Source organism: Malania oleifera, chromosome 12 (genome assembly GCF_029873635.1).
Source record: "Malania oleifera isolate guangnan ecotype guangnan chromosome 12, ASM2987363v1, whole genome shotgun sequence".
Classification (NCBI taxonomy): Eukaryota; Viridiplantae; Streptophyta; class Magnoliopsida; order Santalales; family Ximeniaceae; genus Malania; species Malania oleifera.
This window is the reverse complement of record NC_080428.1, coordinates 75881919-75901850: the sequence shown is the minus strand read 5'-3', so window position 1 is coordinate 75901850 and position 19932 is coordinate 75881919. Positions and strand designations below refer to the sequence as shown.

The 19932-nt window shown below is 35.2% G+C and overlaps 2 protein-coding genes across 7 annotated transcripts in view; one reads left to right on the top strand and one right to left on the bottom strand.

Annotated features, from left to right (window-relative positions):
* The first annotated feature begins 712 nt into the window (after positions 1-712).
* Positions 713-7624, top strand: LOC131143690 (uncharacterized). The gene is made up of 19 exons (XM_058091933.1): positions 713-956; positions 1803-1840; positions 1936-1958; positions 3590-3696; positions 3782-3833; positions 3910-3994; positions 4622-4712; positions 4841-4879; positions 5018-5085; positions 5183-5245; positions 5462-5517; positions 5608-5681; positions 5807-5899; positions 5994-6095; positions 6244-6324; positions 6400-6491; positions 6617-6632; positions 7000-7110; positions 7213-7624. Exons 1-19 carry the CDS (start codon positions 843-845, stop codon positions 7312-7314), a joined length of 1407 nt encoding a protein of 468 aa, XP_057947916.1. The 5' UTR covers positions 713-842; the 3' UTR covers positions 7315-7624.
* Positions 7625-13250: 5626 nt separating this feature from the next.
* LOC131143689 (ubiquitin-like-specific protease 1D) overlaps positions 13251-19932 on the bottom strand; it is a 42878-nt gene continuing 36196 nt past the window's right edge. For 4 of the 6 annotated variants that reach the window (XM_058091928.1, XM_058091930.1, XM_058091927.1 and 1 more), the window contains 2 exons: positions 14034-14141; positions 13251-13930 (listed from right to left, as the gene is read on the bottom strand). In XM_058091928.1, the coding sequence (XP_057947911.1) occupies positions 13757-13930; positions 14034-14141 (282 nt within the window). In that variant the 3' untranslated portion in view covers positions 13251-13756. Of the gene's footprint in view, positions 13931-14033; positions 14142-17370; positions 17855-19932 lie in introns of those variants that run through there. The other 2 variants (XM_058091932.1, XM_058091931.1) reach the window with 2 other exon arrangements.

Here is a 19932-nt window from a genome sequence, read left to right as displayed (position 1 = left end):
TAAGGATTTCAGCAGTGGATTTGAAATGTTTGGAATAATCAGGTTGTATGTAGGATGGTGCAGGTGGTGATTGTAGAATGAAAGAATATGATGGAGCATATGGAAAGGTTTTAGGTATGTAGGTTGGTGTGGGAGTTGGACGATATTCTCGTTCAATTTGTGATACTTCATCTTTGAGTCTTCTGATTTCTTCTTCTTTAGCATTGAACAATGATCCAAAGTATCATTCAGAAATGAATTGTCTGAGTTCTGCATCAAGAATATCAATTCTCCTTTTAAGATCAGCATATAATGCTTCAATTCTGGAATTAAGGGTGTCAAAACGTTGATTCATCTGCGTGTTATGATGGATGAGTTTGTCAACTTTGTGGTCAATGGCAGTCAACTTTGTGCATATTATTATAAATATACGCACAAAGACTTTAACAGTCTTTTATTAATAATTAACCTAATTATTAATTTGTTTCCGTAACGTTAATGCTCAATTGCTTCTCATCTGATTCATGAAATGCCTCCGCAAGCTGCAAAATGCAGTTTAAAATGAAAACTCAAATAAAATTTTAATTTACTATTGGACCGTGATTTACACGCGCAGAAGTGCGCGTATCAAACAAATTAAACGCTTCCGGAGCGGCACCGCTTCGTTGCACCACCACCGTGTCAAAGCGAGGCGGCCTCCAAAATTCCCGTACATTTCCCCCCCTCGCTGAGCTACCTTCCCGCTGCTTTTCCCTCTCTTTTTATAACAGCTAATTTAACACAGCTTCTACCTCCACACCCTCTCTCTCTCTCTCTCTCTTCCTCATCACTTCAAAACCCTAGATTCCTCTCTCTCGCTGAGGATGGGAGCTTGCAGCATGGATGAGCTTCCGAAGTGCAGCTTCGCGGCGTCTCTTGACCGGCGGTTCTCGAAGCACGTGCACGACAACGTCCACGGCAACATTTATCTCGACCAGGTACCGGCCGTCCCTCTTCAATCATTTCGTCCGACGGTTTGTTTCTATGTGTTCTTCATTGTTTGCGAGTTAAAATTTTTTTTTTAAAATGTGTTTTATTTCTTTGCCTTTTTCTTTTTGATACGGATTGATGAGCTGCGGTGGAGTTGCTTGGAGTGATTTCGTCCGAATTGTGACGGTGATTTAAAATTTTGCTTCTGGAATGAGAAAACTCGTTTTTCATTTTCGCCTTAGAAATGAAATGGAAATTGATTGATTTGATCGAAGGATGACTGATTTCAGAGAGATTCAGGACAGAGTGAATGATGTTAGGCTTTGTTTTATTTTATATTTATTTTAAAGAAAATCTCACAGTAGAGAGAAAAGAAGAAGAAATGGAAATTGATTGATTTGATTGAAGGGTGAGAGATTCAGAGCAGAGTAAAGAATGTTAGGCTTTGTTTAATTATATATTTATTTTTAAAGAAAAACTCACAGTAGAGAGAGGAGAAGAAGAAAGGAGGAGGCATTTAGTAAGGATTTAGAAATACATACCTACTATGTACTTGTCGACTGCAATCGTCTCAACCGTATTGACTAAATTTCTTATTCTTTTGTGGACTTTTACTTAAAGTTTTGTTTATGAGCTCCTCTTAATTTTATTTAATAGTTTGTCTCTGGAACGACTGACTGACCTGACAAGGATGATTACTGTTTATACTTGGAAACAAGGACAGGGTCATCAATTTGATATTTTGGACTTCGCTTTGTCTTTTGCTTTTGTTATGTATTTTTTTCTTTTAATCTACTGATCTGCAGCTTCATTTTTGTTGGATTTACTATTTTTTCTTTCTATATTTGTTGCAGCTTTCCTTAAAGTTCATTGATACCGAACAGTTTCAGAGGCAAGTTTGGTTTGCTGAATGCTTCTCCGATAGTTTTTTTTATTTTTATTTTTTATCTTTGAGTATTAACTCCAATGATCCTACTATTGCTGCAGGCTTCGTGATCTGAAGCAACTAGGTGAGTTTTGACTTTTCTGGAAGTTGTTTTTATGAACAATAGTCTTGCAAATGGTTGACCATCCTAACCTTATGGTTTCCCTCACTGTTCTCTTGGAAGAATACAACTGCCTTCTATTATCTTGAGCAGACAAAGTTTGTTAGATCACAATTTTATTCTTGATTTTTAGAATCTTCTTTTATTTAACCCCTTTTGATATTAGTAATCTACCCTATTCCCTCAATGCTTAAGATGGAATTTTTTTATGTTTTCTTTGGTAACCTGCTCAAATGACTAATTGTGGCCTAAGGCCTTTATAACAATTATTTTCTAATGGTTTCTGAACATTGTCTTTATAGCGAGAAATGTTTATTTTTGTGGTCCTTTTATGATAAAGCGGCTGTAACAATTGAAAGTTCAGTAACTTCTTTCTAGTATTGAAAATTCTTCGATACTGTAATATTTGGCCAAATGATCACAAGTTTCCTCGATTTGAAATTTCATTTTTTGCAGCAAGACCTACTTAGGCATAAGTAGAAGCTTATATAATGATGAATAGGATAGCCTTCCTAGGTGAGCTGAAAATGTGGAAGCAATGTTATAAATTTGATTAACGTGATTAAATGCCTGCAGACCTCCATCATAGATACAATGCACCAAGATGGCAATAAGTAATTAGGTTAATATGCTTGTGTTCTCAGATTACTCATGCTAATGCTAATTCTATAATTCCTCATGGTCAGTTCAATATTATTTAATTTTTTATTTTTTTGTTAGCAGCATGATAAGGAAGATACCCGTTCACATTTTGAAAAATATGGCTAGAGATGATCTTGTGTACTTAACCTGTGTGAATCATAAAATATTTTTTTCACTTCAATATAAATATCCTCATAGTCAGATGTGCAATAATCTTGCCTCAGTTAACAAAAAAGGAAGCTATTTCTGAATTTAGAGTTGCAATACTTTGAATTTTGGTCTCCACTTGCTTTTGATTCAACCTCATAAGTTGTAGTGGTATGGATCCTCAGGTGCATTCATTGGCTATCAATGTCTGTGCCCATACCAGTTTAAACATTTTTCCCTCATTTTGTCTTATTTTGAGGTGACCTTTTTTTTTCCTTTAAAGGTCATTAAATTTTAATCTTTTTTCTTGTGTTTTTTTCATCCATTCCTTATTTCAATTACACATGTTTTGCACATGTTGTTTCTTATAATAATCTCACTAAATTTCATTCCAACTGAGTAATTATTCTATGATCACAGAATACTCCAGTCCTGAGGCACTTCTTCACATCATCCTACTCTAATTCTGTTAAGCATGCCTCCTCAATTTCCACAATCCTAGAGAAAAGCAAAAGGTTACTTTTGTTTGCCATCAACTTTGGCATTGGATTACATCTATATTGTGTGTGATTACTTTTGCACTTTCTGGCTTATGTGAACTGTCAAGTGTAAATTATGCTCAAACTTCACTGGCAAGTGATTTTCCTTTGTTATATGTTAGTAACAAATCAAATTGACTACAATTAACTGTCAAAGTATGCTTTGTCAGGTAGGTTGTCATTCGTCAACCGTTGTATCTCTGCTGCTTCCTTTACAAGGTTTTGAATGGATTTGAACTTGCTAGACTCAAATTTTCTTGCATTCAGGTGTAGCACATCTGGTTTACCCAGGGGCCATGCATTCTCGATTTGAGCATTCGCTAGGGGTGTATCGGCTGGCTGGCGAAGCAATTTATCAAATTCAGACTCACCAAGTAATTTATCATCACAATATGATCATTCTTGTTGTGGATCCTACTAATATGCATCTAATCTTTATGCGCATGTCATCCTTTGTAGGGTTTCGAGCTTGACATTGATCATTTTGATGTACAGACAGTGAGACTTGCTGGTAACTAATTCTACTTGAGACCATACTTTCTGCTTGTGCTCATCTAACTTCATTTGTATTTGTGTTTGTAATCTAGGGCTACTGCATGATGTGGGCCATGGACCATTTAGCCACATGTTCGAGCGTGGGTTTCTTCCACAGGTCCTAAATGGCTTTAAATGGTGACTCTCACATTCTTTTGTATTGTACTTACTATTTCCATTTTTATTACACCAGAGCTCCTCTTTACACCTCTCAGAAGTATTATAAAATTGGAAAAAAAATTACTGTTATTCCCTTGTCTACTTTACTTTCATGCCTTGCATGAGATACATTCTCAACTGCCACTCAATTTAGGCAGAAATTAATATATACCCAGAAGAATAAATTGGTTAGTGAAATTAAAAATTTTATGTGGACTGGTTTTTCTCATTATATTCATGCTGTCGGTTATATATCAGTGAAGAGGAAGATATGTGATGTGATGTACTTTCTCTTTTGTTGACAATGGTCCACCACCAAATCATATTGACTGTCACCTGGAATGTTTTAACTTACAAACAATCTAGAAATAGCTTATACTATTTTAGATCCGCAGTTAATTTATGACATTGGTGTGCAATGTTAAGTTTTTACTGTTGAGCATATCATTATGATTTTATTTTAGTTTCACAATAAAGAGAAATGAAGCAGAATATTCTGTTCCGTTCTGCAACTCAATCTTGTCAAATTAATCTTATCATTTTGTATTGTAAATTGAGAATTTTTAATCCATCTTTTGGACTTACTATTTTGAGTATATTTTCCAGGTCTCATGAGGAAATGTCTCTGAAGATGATTGACTACATTGTTGATGAGCATAATATTGAAATTGATCCTGAACGCCTTAAGAAAGTGAAGGTCTCTGTTTTATCTCTTTTTCTCCCTCCTTTAATTTGATAGCCAAGTTTTCCTCGACGATCCCCACTTCCCTCAGCCCCCTTCTAGGGAAAACACAAACACATGATACATCTTCGTTTTCCCATCAGGAAATGATAATAGCTAGCTCTGAACATGCTTCAACAAAAGTAAGTTTGATATGATAGTCTTAACATTTATTTCCATTATTCCTCTACACTCATTGCAAAACTTGAACCTTCTTTTCTGCTTGTATCTCAAAACTTTCAAATAATTTATCCTGATTATTTGTCTTCTTGCTTATGTAGGGCGTAAAAGAGAAGCAATTCTTATATGATATTGTTGCAAATGGTCGAAACGGGATAGATGTTGACAAGTAACTTTATCCCTTTTTTACTTCATTTTGGAATCACTTCGAGTCAAGTGTACTTAAAGCTTTGATCTTAGAGAGTTTTTACTACACTTGTATGCAGATTTGATTACATTGTTCGTGACTCCCGGGCTTGTGGTCTAGGCTGTAATTTTCAGTTTGAGAGGTATGCTTGAAAACTTCTACGAGAGCTTATTCTTATTAGTATGTAACTATACTTAGGTCCTCATTAGTTCCAAATTAAAACTGTATAGTATTTATAAATATGCAGAACCTCATAGTTAGATTTTTATTTTATTTTTTTTTGGTTTTTACTTTAGCAAATGTTATATATTTTTCTCCACTTAAATAACTCCTGACACATTTTTTATTCAATTTTCAGGTTGCTGGAAACAATGCGAGTTATGGATGATGAGATATGTTATCGTGCTAAAGATTGTTAGTATATATTAAGAGTTATGTTATCACATTGTTGTTGGTGGTCATTATATTCTTCAGTTTATGTTCATCATTTGATAACTTTGTCAGATCTTACAATCCATAAGTTGTTTGCCACTCGAGCTGATCTGCATCGAACAGTCTATATGCATGCAAAAGTAAAGGTGGTAAACTGCACCTACACATCCTCTCCTATTAAGGAATTTCACTATTTTAGATGTAGCATAGCATGTACATTATTCTGCACCAGAACAATAAATGCATCATTATATATGACTCTTTTTTACAGGCAATAGAACTCATGATTGTTGATGCCCTGCTGAAAGCAAATGATTATCTTCAAATTTTGTCCTACATTGATGAACCGGCTAAATACTGCCAGGTTTGAGACCTTTACTCGTATAATTCTCAGATCCAAAAAGGTTTTTGAGTTGTATTCCAAAGGCTCTAAGCCGCCCATACTTCTTATGCTGCAGTTAGATGACTCAATAATAAAGACCATTGAAACTTCTCACCAGCAGGAGCTTAAGGAATCTAGAGATTTGATCCTGCGCATACGGAGAAGGGATCTGTACCAGGTATATGAATACATGAAGTCTGGAAAGAGTAGTACTGTAGGTTCATATAATTCCAATATTTATCTTTTGCCAGTAAATTTTTTTGCTTGTTTTTGGGGGCACATTCTGAAGGTAGTTCAACTGAAGTACCTTCTTTATGTTCTGTCAGTACTGCAATGAGGTGGCAGTTCCAAGGAGTGATATGGATCACTTTAAAGATGTTACTCCCCAAGATATCGTTTGCTCCCAGGTATTTTAAATACTGTATGGTATCCTTCTTGATGCATCGGATACACTTTTTCTCTTACATGTAGTTTTTAAGCAGAAATCTGAAGGCATAACACTGAAAGAAGATGATGTTGCTGTGAGCAATGTCAGGATTGATTTGACACGTGGAAGGAATAACCCTCTGGAAAAGTGAGTGAGGAAATGTTGTCAATTCATTATAAAATTGAGGAATAACCCTTTGATTTTGTTGGATTAGCGACTTCTGGTCTAAAATCTAATGAGGCTCTTTTCTTCTCTGTCCATGCATTCTCCAGTATCAACTTTTTCCAGGTACTTGCATCTTATAAATGCTGTTCTATTATCAGAAGATGGTTCTCGCTTCTATATTGGCTTACAGCTGATCACAGAATACCACCAGGAATATTTCCATTTTGCCAGTTTGTTTTTCATATTGATTATGGGAGATTTTGCAATGGCGCAGCCAGTATTGAATGAATTAAAAGACTGCCAGAATCTTATTTAAAATCAACACCATGTATTTCCTTTTTAAGTTTGTAAGGGTAAACCCCACACTGTCCGAAGCACAGATTAAACCGTAAGAAAGTCATATAGGCCATCTAATGGGAAAGCTAGTTGATGTTTGATCTCTGCATTGTCATTATCCATCCCATGAATTTACCCGCTTGGCTGTTTTCAGGATTATGAAAGCGACGAGAAATTCCCCATACAAGAGAATCGGATCAGTCATCTGCTGCCTGCATGTTATCAGGATATGATTGTGCGAGTGTATTCTAAAAAGCCTGAACTGGTTTGTGGCAAAAAATGATGTTACTATTGTTTATCAATAATTTTACATTATATTCATTCTATTCCAATTCCTGTGAACTGACGTATCCGTGTGGTCTTGCAGGTGGAAGCTGTGTCTGAGGCCTTCGAAAATTTTCAGGTGAAGCAATATGGGAGGAAAGCACAAGTGCATGCAACTCCAGAGAAGAAGAAACGTCGAAGGTGATTTGCTGCACCAATTCTCTCTGGACATCTTGCTTTCTATTTTCAGATGTACATAGAGACATGTTCATAATTTTCATTCTGAAGATCAATACGGATATATTGCATAGGATTGTAGGGAAGTCATGAGCAAGTGTACAAGTTCATATTCCCCCTCTCCCCAAAAGAAAAGACTTCCATGTGGTATTTTGTTGACCAAGTTTTCTTTTTTCATGTATTAACAGTATAAGGAGTGCCGTATGATTTCATAGATGGATTGATGCAGTCTCTTTTTGACAGAAAATTCCTTGGATCTAATAATTTTGTTTGTGAAACATGAAAATGTATGGTAAGAAATTTTAGTTTTAACATACAATATTTTTTGTTCTCTGGTCAAGCTTGAACCAAATGCCAATATAGATGAGATCAGTGCATTCTCCTTCCTTCACAAGCTATATCCCATGTGAGGAAGTCCTGAAAAATTCAGCAGCACGTTACATTTTCCGTTTACATGATCCGAACAAGTTTGCTCCAAAATCCAGCTAGAGTTCATTTCAGGAGAAGGAAAGTTCTAAGAAGCTGAATTAAATAAAACTCAAGAATGGCTGGAAATCAAGAGTGAATTAATCTGTTATCCAAAAATATTTGCAAGACGGACTCCTGAAGGTTGTTGCACAGAAGATTATATCTAAATTAATGGGTGTTCCTACCTTTTTCATTTTCTAATTTTGGATAATGAATAAAATTCGACCTGACACTCTGAAGAAAATTCTAAAATTTGGAATCATTTTAGGTTGTGCTTGCAAGTTTGGCTTTTGGCCTTGGATTCGATTGTGTAGATTTGGTCAAAATTTAAGCGTAACTTAGTATTGCATTTTATTCAAGCCAAACGATCTTTATACTCTCTTCTCGACAAAACTTCAAAAGTGCGTGCATGCGCATGGGAGAGCCATGCATCATACTTCTTCTGTTAAATTAAATTAAGATTCTTTAGTAATTGTTGCATTACCCTCAAAATGTAAAATCCTTATAATTGCTGCTAAAAGGTATATAAATACCTGTTTTCCTGCCAATAATGGGTAAAATAATTTACAATAAATGTAATTATTATATACAAAAATGATCATCAAAGTCATTAGCAAAACTTGATATACATTTATGGTATGATAACTATAACTGCTAAAAGGTCTTCCATTATTTTCACTTGATTCATGTGTAGTCAGGCTGCATGTACTACTGTGTTAGCCTATGTTATAATTGTTATAAAGATGAATCCTTCTCAATGGATGGGCAAGGATTTTTTTTTTTTTTTTTTTTTTAAACCCTAAAACCCTATCACAACATTTGTAGTACAACCTTACATAGGAGTTTTTACTCCTTTTGTTCTTTTTGCATATAATTTCAAGAACTTGAACTCTTAAGTCAATGTCGAAAATATTTTTTTTTCTCAGACACTTCCTAAATTTTCCTACTAAAATTTTTAAAATGAAAAAATTTTAAACTGTGAATATTTTTTTGCAAACTCATCCGCACTCCATTTTGGTCTCTCTCTCTTGGAATCTCCAAACTTTGCATTCAATCTCTCTCTCTTCCCAACTCCACGAAGTTAAAAGGAAAATCAATAAATAAATAATTAGGAACTTATTCTTTAAAATTGAGTTGTACTCAAACTATCTTTTTCATAATTTTACACTCTGTTTTTTTTTTTTTTTTCCCTTTCATCTTACAAAAGTAAATAAGTTTTTTTTCTCACTAGTGATATTTTTACAAACAAACGAAAAAATAAAAAACTAAACTACTTTTAAAAGCGTAAAGGAAAAAATTTGATGATCCCCAATGTGACCAAAGAGTTGTACGATAGATTTTATACTTACATGATATTTTTTTTTTTCCTTGAAAGCATACTTACATTTTTGTTCATACAAATTATGTGAATTTGTTCCATAACTAATTCAAATCATTGCAAATGAAATATGAAATCACGTGTCATACACATGCCCCCATGCTAGTAAAAAAAAAAAAAAAGTCAAGTTTCATGAAACACACAAACCCAATCAAACCTAAACCCTTGACTGGCCTAATTCAAGCCCAATCCACCACTCCATCCTCCCAACAAGGGCCCAATGCTACACCCAAAAGTTACAAAGTAATTGGGCCAAATTCTCTTCAAATCTCCCAAATTGAGGTTCCTCAATTTTCAATTTTGGGCCTATTGACCCTCCAAATCTATGCAACTCCCTGTACAATTTGATTTATCAACCCCCCTCCCCCCTAAGATTTAATTTTATTAATAAAAAAAAATCTTCTATTAGTCAAAAAATTAATATTTTAAAATAAAATTAATTTAATAAATCAAATTAAAAAAATTGATCACTGTAATATCTTGAAAATTAAATAAGCAAATCAAAAACTTGACCAATTCTTGAATTATCCAACCCAATCCCTTTGAATCCATCAATACTTCAATAGAACAAAATAACTTTATTATTATTCAAAAAATTTTTAAATATATATATATGGAAAATATATAAATTACTAATAAATCATAAAAAATATATTTAAAAATTATAATGCTGCAAAATGTTTATTAAATGTAATTTTCATTAAAATTTAAAGACTAAACACATCACAAAACAAATAAAAAAATATATAGTTCAATATTTTTAAATTCAAATAACCTATCAAATATAGTGTAAAAAAAACATAAATTAAGTTTATAAAGTTGAATAGTTCTTTTATGTGTAAATTATGAATGCTAAATGCACAAAGAAAATTCAAATTTATATTGACCTTGGTTCAAGTCATTTCACTATTTTTTTTTTCTAATTTTATCCAATTTGCTATGTTATCAAATGGATTCAACTAGACCTAAAAAGTGAGCCACAACTCGACCAACCGATTGATCTAACCTGATTTTAAGTATATTTTATCTTTAAAATAATAATTTAATTATGTTTTCATGCTTATTTCAACTGGTATCAAATAGTGGGACCAATGAAACTAGTCAACTCAAGAACTAAAAATCCGATTCACTTATAAGCTCAATTTTCAAAGCATATTGTACTCAACTAAATATTTTTTTCCAACTTAATTTATTAAATTAATGTCACATTTTTAATTTATCTAATCACAATTGAATAAAAAGTGTAAAATTGTCATTTTATTAAAGGTAAATTTTTATTTTTTTTCCTCACTAAACTTAACAATTGACTAACTGTCGACTAATGAAAGATTCTCTTTGCCCATAAAATTAAATATTAAGGAGATTCGATTGTTTTCAAAAACTCAAAAGTTGAGTGTCATATTCAGAAAACTCATTGATGAAACCTTTTTGAAAATATGTGTGTGTGTGTGTATGTGTGAGTGTGTGTGTGTGTGTGTGTGTGTGAGAGAGAGAGAGAGAGAGAGAGAGAGAGTGCAAATACCAAGATGTTGTCATTGAAATTTGTTGGATTGATCCACAATCTCGATTTCCTAAAAACAAGTTAAGAAAAAAAAAAAAGGTTAAGAGGATCTAGGTGTACTCAAGGATATATTTGATGTTTAAGTTAGGGATCGGAAAAAAACATTTAATGCTAAAAAACATTTAATTTGTAGGAGTTATAAGTCCATGAACGGTCAGACCTTTCATTTGTCCTCCTTTATTTAATACTTATGATCCTTTTATCCCTTAAAATTAATTTTCGTAAGTTCATCCTTTATACCAGGTGTCCCTTCACCCTAAGGTATCCTCCATCAATTGCTCTCTACTCTCAAGTCTCAAAAGGCACTTCTTGATTTGAAGTATTTATTTTTTCACATTAGTTTTTACTAAGTTGCTAATTATGAGTAAAGCACATCTATCATTTATGAGAAGGGTCCATAAATCATTTATAAGAAGAACCCATTTGTCATTTATGAGTGGAGCGCATATATCATTTTATGAACGAAGCTCATTTATCAGTTATAGTAGAGCTTATATTTCATTTTAGTAGTAGGAAGTGAGACTCATTTATCAATTATGGACATGACTCATCTGTCATTTATGAGCAGGGCTCATCTCTTATTCACGAGTAAAGTTCATCTATCAAATTTCAATAAAATCCTTCTGTCAAATCAAATGTATTACCTTGAGATAGAAAAACAAAGAGACAAGGATATAGTAATTTTACGTTGTTGATCAATTTATCTATCTTCGAGAAAAACTAAAACTCTATTTCTAATGAAAAAGTTAAATATTTTTTTATGCTCTACATGTGAAGTAGTCACACTTCAATTGAATTTTTTTTGTAAATTTCAATTGCTAGTGAATAATTAAACAAATAGTCAAATGCAATTTATGTGTGCAAATTAAAATTGATGTTAATTATTTTGATTAATTTTTTTCCAATCAAATAATTTCAGTTGAAATAAAAGTGTGTATAATAAACAATATTTTGATTTTTCAATGGTAGCTAACTTTTAATATATAAAGGAAGTGCATGAATCTTATCCATTGTTGGGTATTTAATTAGATGTCATCTTAGTATAATAAATGATTAAATATAATTTGATCAAAGTAAGAGAATTTTCAAATGAAGAGGACCTTATCTTTTTCCAAAAAATAAAAGGCGTCATGTGTTTATTGGATTGAATAAAATGTTTCAATAATAAAAATAAAAGAATATATGTTATATATTTGTAAGTATACTATTCACTTGTTTGTTAGAATTTTCATCTTCTAAAAACATTTTTAAATGATATGATGTGGCCAAATTAGCTGAGCATTGAGCTCATCATTAATCTTTTTAAATTGTCAAATTGAGAACTTAATTAGACAACACTCTCGCGATTTGTTTTTTAAAATTTCATATATATATATAGTTGATGTATGTGTATTTATTATTTAGAGATGTGACGACTAAGTTTAAATGAATAAAGGTGTGCCTAATGAAATAATGATGACTCTTTACACCTCTTTTAGATTTGAAATTGAAAGCTTGATAATGCAAATTTCAAGCTTTAATTCCTATGGGAAACATTTTATTTTCCAGTTACTTAGTATTGCAAGATCATTCATTTCTGTATGGCTCTCTGTTTGGTCTTGCTTGATCAACCATGATCAACCTTAAGATTGATTTCTTATAGTTAAGTGGATGATGTCGATGCATATATGTTTAATTTTTTACATGATATAATTAGTTGAGTACATTAATCAAGGTTCAAAATTATTTAATTATAAAGGCAAAAGAGACGGAGATTTGGCAAAAATCCAATGACCACTCCTAAGCTTACAAAAATTTCACATACCTCACCTAAAGTTTAGTCAAAACACATAAACCTCCCTTATATTTTGCCAAAAAACAATTTTTTAAAGAGAATTTCTATATTTTTTTTTAACAAATCTCAGTGAAGGCCTACCACATTTTTGAAATTTCAGAAAAGATGCGTAATATTTTGTCAAATCTCAAGAAAGGTGAGTGTCTCTCATCGTAATTCTAAATATCATGCAAATTCTTTTCTTCAAGGACAAATGACACTTACCTTTCTTGGTGTTTAGCAAAAAACAAGGCCCTCCCCTAAAGTTTAAAAAATTTCATTGACTTTCCCGAGATTTCAAAAACATCACAAATCTCTCCTAAATTTTACCAAAAAGACAAACTTTTCCTTCCTTTAAAACACTTGTCTTTTTAAAAAAAATATAAGAGAAGATTTGTATATTTTTCACAAACTTCAAAGAATGCGCTTAAAATTCTTGAAATCTTGAGAAAGATTTTTAAAATTTTTGAAATCTCGTATAAGCCAATGCCTTTTTATCAAACCTCTAAATGAGCTTTCTTAGAGGGCTCTTTATTAAAGATGTGCTTGGCAGAACCTTCACCATCCTAATGTTATCTATATCCATATAAGTTGTAAGATGCCAAAAACGAGAACACATGACCTAGTGAAATAAGCAAGTAATTTCCACTGGCTATGCAATGGAGAAGGGGACAGCATTCATGATTTTGAAAAGCTCTGGCAACTGAAAAAATACATTCACTTTCTTGTACTTTTTTCTTTCTGTTTTCCTCTTCAAGTTGGCTCTAATAAAGGGCACATACAGTATCCAACTCGAGATGACCTAAACGGTGGGCAGAGTTTTAAAAGCCACCGTAACATGTAATCAGCAACAGTCTCCCTCCTATACACCTGGCGAGGCAACGTTAGCTCGTCTCACTATAAAACGGTCAAGTACTCTTTTAAGACGTATTACAATGGTTTAAGCAAACCGCTGCTATCCATTTTCTTCGTTTGTCATAGGGGGCAATTTGGACCATTCTCCCCCAGGAACCTAGACTATATCAAAACTGTCTTACAAAACTAAACTGACTTGTTTCGATGGTACACCTAACACAAACACATGCAGGAGAGGCACGCAGCATTCACAGCAAATATACAAGCTGTACAAGATAAAAAATGGCATGCCCTTGTCCAGATGCTTGTAGGAGTTTCATCCAGACCAGATACCATCAAGAATCATGGTGGTGCTCTCCGCTTCCGGCTGGAGCCATCCCTGGAGACAAAGACGTGCATTCTTGAACACAGTAATGCTCCCTTGCCCTCTGAAACTCCTCAATGAGTAACTTCCGGATTTTACCTCTCAATCCAGATGCCTCTTCTGGTTTGAACCACTGCTTGCCAAACTGTGACATAAAATATGTAACCAAGGTAAAGATAGTGCAGGTTTGAAGCATAGCTCAGAACTCAATTCAAAACCAAAAAATGAAACCGAAAAAAGAGGAGTACCATTGCTAAATCATTCTTTCTCAATCTCTCAGGAGCCTCTTCAATGAAGCGCTCCATGAAGAAAAGTACAAAGAGACCGCAATCATACTCATTTTTCTGTTGAGGAACCTGGTGGATACAAAACAGCTACACATAAGAGGACAACGTTCAACCAGACTCTGAAACTAACAATGCGCTGCTTTCAATGCAGCCCTAATTTCTAATATAGCCAACTTAGCAAACTAATGATGAAATGCCTTCAAATGCAGCCACATTTCTTAATTCAATGTTAAGATGATAATATTCCCATTGAAACTTTCGAAATTATTCAATTGAACCCTCTCACGCCCTCCCATCATGTCTCTTACAAAAAATGAGTGCTAGGAACAGTTGCTCCATGCAGTCTCCTCATAATATCAGGTAACCTCTTAAGACGGTTTTTCATTCTCAATGCTACTCATTCCTCTTCTTTTTTTTTTTTAAATAAATTATGATCAATGATAAAACAGGCAGCCCATTTTGCTCTGGAAAATAATGCCAAATGGCCCACTTTGACAGAGATTGTATGAAAAGACTGCAAGGAGCAACTGCTCCTAGCATTTTGTAGGAGCAGTGTTTTGAGAGTTGAAACCCTCATCAAATGAGGAAGTTGAAAAAAGAGTCATCAACCAGGTCCCTACCCAAATATGACAACCACAAAAATTGTCTCCCTCAAAATTAAAAATATTCAATATAACTGTTACGATTTGATTAAAAATGAATGACATAACTTGAAGATAGGTCTCTCCCTTTATTTATAATACAAATTTAAATACATTCTAATGACAATAATGCCCTTACTAACTCTCACTAATTAACATACTAACACACACTAATAATAATACTAAAAGACATAAAATCTCACACTCCCCCTAAAGCTGGAGCATAAATGTCATAAGCTCCTAGCTTGTCACAAATGAATCTAACACAAGCACCCCTCAACGCTTTGCTAAACAAATCAACAAGCTGCATGTCCAACTTTACATAAGCGGTTGTAATGAGCTTTTGCACAAGTTTCTCCCGAATAAAGTGGCAATCAACTTCAATGTGCTTCATCTGCTCGTGAAAGACCGGGTTAGAGGCAATATGAAGAGCAGCTTGACTATCACACATCAACTTCATAGATTGAGAATGCGGAAAACCCAATTCTTCCAACATGTTCTTCAACCAAACAAGTTCACAGGTAGTATGAGTGTAAGCCATAGCTCTATATTCTGATTCAGCACTTGACCTTGCCACCACAGTTTGTTTCTTACTTTTCCAAGAAACCGAATTACCACTAACTAAGATACAAGTACTCGGTGGCAGATCTCCGATCGAAAGGCAATCCAACTCAATATGCATCTGTATATCCATGGATATAAGTGTGACCCTGATCACGATATAAAAGACCTCTCTCAGGTGCACCTTTGAGATATCTCAAGATGCGAATTACTGCATCCCAATGACTTGTCCTCAGAGAATCAATAAATTGACTCACAACACTTCTTGCAAAAGCTATATCCAGCCAAGTAACTGTGAGATAATTCAACTTTCCAACAAGCCTCTGGTATTGTCTAGGATTAGATAGCAAATCACCCACATCCAACATTAACTTGCTGTCGGGACCATGGGTGTATCAGCCGGTTTAGATCCCAACAAGCCAGTTTCAACAAACAAATAAAAAACATACTTCCTTTGTGACACAACAATTCCAATACGAGATGTAGATACTTCTATACCCAATAAGTATTTCAATTGTCCCAAATCTTTGGTCTAAAACTTAGTCTGTAAAAAAAGTTTGAGACTCTGAATACCTTTATCATCATCACTTGTAATAACAATATCATCCACATAAACAATAAGAGGGATCCTACCCGATAAAGTATGACAATAAAACACAGAATGATCCACGGCACATCTTCGAAGACCAAACTCAAGTACTACAACACTGAAATGACCAAACCATGTTCTGGGAGACTGTTTTAAACCATATAAAGCCTTCTTGAGCTGACACACTAAGCCTGACTCCCCTTGAGCAACAAACCCAAGTGGTTGCTCTATTTAAACCTCCTCCTCAAGGTAACCATGCAAGAAGACAATTTTTACATCAAACTGATGCAAAGGCCAGTGACAAGTAGTAGCCAAGGAGATGAACAGACGTACTGATGTAAGTTTGGCAATGGCAACCAGAGAAAAAGTAACAAAATAATCTAGACCATACACCTTAGTGTATCCTTTAGCAACAAGATGGGCCTTTAGACGAGCCACATAACGATCAGGGTTGACTTTCACAGTGTAAACCCAACGAAAAAAAATCACAAACTTGTCAAGAGGAAGAGATACCAAGTCCCAAGTACCATTTGTCATGTAAAGCATTCATCTTTTCAACTATAGCATCGCTCCACCCTGAAGGGGCTAAGGCTTCCGAAACAGATTTAGGAAGGGTAATAGATGATAGAACAATGAGGAGTCATAAGAAACAATTTTGTAAATAGGGTGTTGAATACATGTGCGTTTACCTTTCCAAGCAGCAATAAAAGGATCAGCATCATGGGAAGTATGATCATCAGACGAGGAAAGCAAAGGCGTGGTAGTAGAAGCTAGAGGGGAAACTCTTCCTTGAAGCCACCGTCGTGAACACACGCAGAAATTAGGATGATCAAGTCGATGAGAAGGACTCGAACTACGTGAAGACTCAGATGGTTGGTTGGGCAAAGACAGCAATGTAGAATCTAGAAGATTAGGCAAAGGAAGAGACTCATTGAGCTCAAAAGCACTCAATGGCTAGGTGTAGTAAGGTGTAGAATCAAAGAAGGTAACATCGGCCAAAACAAAAAGTGATGCAGCATGAGACTATAATAACGATATCCCTTCTGAGTATACGAGTAGCCCAAAAAGACACATTTTATAGCATGAGGATCCAACTTATCCACCTCAGGAATTAGTTGATGAACAAAGGAGACACCCAAATATACTAGGAGGAAGAGAAAATAAAGGTGAATTATGAAAGAGAATGCAGTAGGGAATTTTACCACTAAGAACAAAGGATGGCATTCCATTGATCAAATAACAGGCAGTAAGTACAGCATCAGTCCAAAACACTTTAGGTACATGCATTTGATAAAGCAAAGTGCGATTGATTTCAAGATGTCTATTTTTCCACTCTACAACCCCATTTTGTTGTGTGTGGGCAAAGGATGATTGATGAACAATACCAAACTGAGTCATATAACTAGTAAATTGTGTACTGAAAAACTCTTTAGCATTATCACTTCAAAGTATTCGAACTAGCAAACCAAATTGAGTCTTTATTTCATAACAAAAGGCACAAAATACATGAAATAACTCAGAATGATCTTTTATTAAAAATAACCAAGTCATTCTTGAAAAATCATCCACAAAGGTTACAAAGTACCGAAAACCCAACCTGGACATGATCCTACTAGGACCCTATACATCTGAATGAACTAACAAAAAAAGGCTTGTAGCTTGTTTATTAACCTGGAAGTGAAAGAAACACGATGGTGCTTTCTCAATTGACAAGACTCACAAACACAATGGTGCTTTCCCAACTGACAAGACATACAAACACAATGGTGCTTTCCCAATTGACAAGACTCACAATCGAGACAAGACACAAAACTCAAACTAAGAACAAAACATTTTAACTTTTCCAATGAAGGATGACCCAAGCGACAATGAATTTGAAAAGGTGTGGCAGCAACAGTGCAAGCGGTAAAAGGAGATATAACCTCAAAGTGATAGTCCACCAGCTTCACGCCCTTCGCCAATCGTCTTCCTCGTCTTCAAATCATGAATAACTACATAATCAGGAAAGAACGTCACTGAACAATTCATTGATTTAGTATTTTTGTTAACGGACATAAGATTAAAGGGAAACTTGGGAATATATAAAATTGAAGGAAGAGAAATAGAATAAGAGGGATTTACAGTCCCACTTCCCTTGGCTGCAATAGTGGATCCATCAGCAAGAGTAACACAAGATAAATTTGCAAGATATTGAAAGGTAAAGAAAAAGCAAGGTATACCTGTGATATGATCAATGACTCTATGACCCAAGGACTAGGACGAGAAGTACTGGATAACAAGTATACTGTGTGATTACCTATTTGGACAAGAGATGCAATGGGAAGAGAAGCTTGTTGTCACACTTGATACTGCTGGAACATGGAATACTCTTCCTCTGACATAGAGACAGTATGTTGCCCCCACTCGACCCCAAAGGTGAGTCGATGGTGGCTGCATTGGCTACCACCAAAGGTGTGAAGTCAGTGGTTGCTGCATTGGCAACATGTGAAGGTCTGCCGTGATGATCCCAACACTGCTCAATACTACGATTATTTCGTCCACAATGAGTGCACTTGCGAGGAGTACCTCTGCCTCATCCATCTCTACCACTACGATTACTCGAACCACTGCGATAACTTCTGCAGTTGTTTGGTAGAGAACTATAATCACTATGTGTAGCAAAGGTTGTCCTCTCAGAGCTAGATGCAAGAGCAGAAGAATGCTGCTAAAGGAAGCCCGAAGGACATCATCAAATGATGGCGGCAGCTCAACACTAGTATCTAGGACCAAACCATAGTAGTCAAAAGCACACCTGAGGCACGCCTAGGCGGGAGGCGCAATGGAGCAACGAGGCTAGCACGACCTTTAAGAGGCACATTGATGTGCTAGGCGCAGTACCAGCAGAAGCCTTTTTTAAGCTATTAATAAAGAAAATGTAACCAGAATGAGCCCTAGCCCTCTTCCAACAATCTAGCCTTCGACTCGAACCAGCCCTACTACCCTAGCCCTTCAACTCGAACCAACAAGATTCATCTTCAACCCTTCGAACCAACATGAAACTAGCTGAAACCCTTCTTCAACCCTTCGAAGCAACACAACACCAGCAGAAGCCCTTCGTGAGTTCTTCTTCAAGCCTTCGAACCAACAAGAGCTTCATGAGTTCGTCTTCGAGCCTTTGAACCAGCAGGAGCTTCGTGAGTTCAACACTAATGAGTATCTAGGACCGAACCATAGTAGTCAAAAGAGCACCTAAGGCGCGCCTAGGCATGAGGTGGAATGGGGCAACAAGGCTAGCGCGACCTTCAAGAGGCGCACTGATGCGCTAGGTGCAGTACCAGCAAAAGCATTTTTTAAGCTATTAATAAAGAAAATGTAGCCAGAACGAGCCCTAGCCCTCTTCCAACAATCCAGCCTTTGAATCGAACTAGGCCTACTGCCCTAGCCCTTCAACTCGAACCAATAAGATTCATCTTCAACCCTTCGAACTAGCATGAAACCAGCCAGAACCCTTCTTCAACCCTTCGAAGCAACACAACACCAGCAGAAGCCCTTCATGAGTTCTTCTTCGAGCCTTTGAACCAGCAAGGGCTTCGTGAGTTCATCTTCAAGTCTTCATGAGTCGTCAGTTCATCTGCTTTGAAGTTCAAACTAGTAAGCAAAAGCCCTTTGTGAGTTCGTCTTCGAGTCTTTGAACCACAAGAGCTTCATGAGTTCATCTTCGAGCCTCTGTGAGTCTTCTTCAGTTCTTCTTCTGCTTCTTTTTTAGTTCTTCTAATGCCTGCTGCCTGTTGCCTGCTGCTGCTTCTCATAATATTATATGTAATTAATTATGTAGTTTAATGCAAGTTTATAACTAATATATAACACTTTTTTACTAAATTTAGCTACTGTTTTGTAATTTGTTTGGAAATGCAATATACAAACTATACATTTTTCTGAAATATATTATACGTTGCTTTTGCATTTAGGATAGCAAGTCTTAAATCTTAAATGGATTCTGGAAATGGAAAATCTGCCTCTGCAAAGAAAGATCGTGCATGGAAGTATGCACATTTGGATGATAAAAAAAATAGACATAATTTGACTTGCA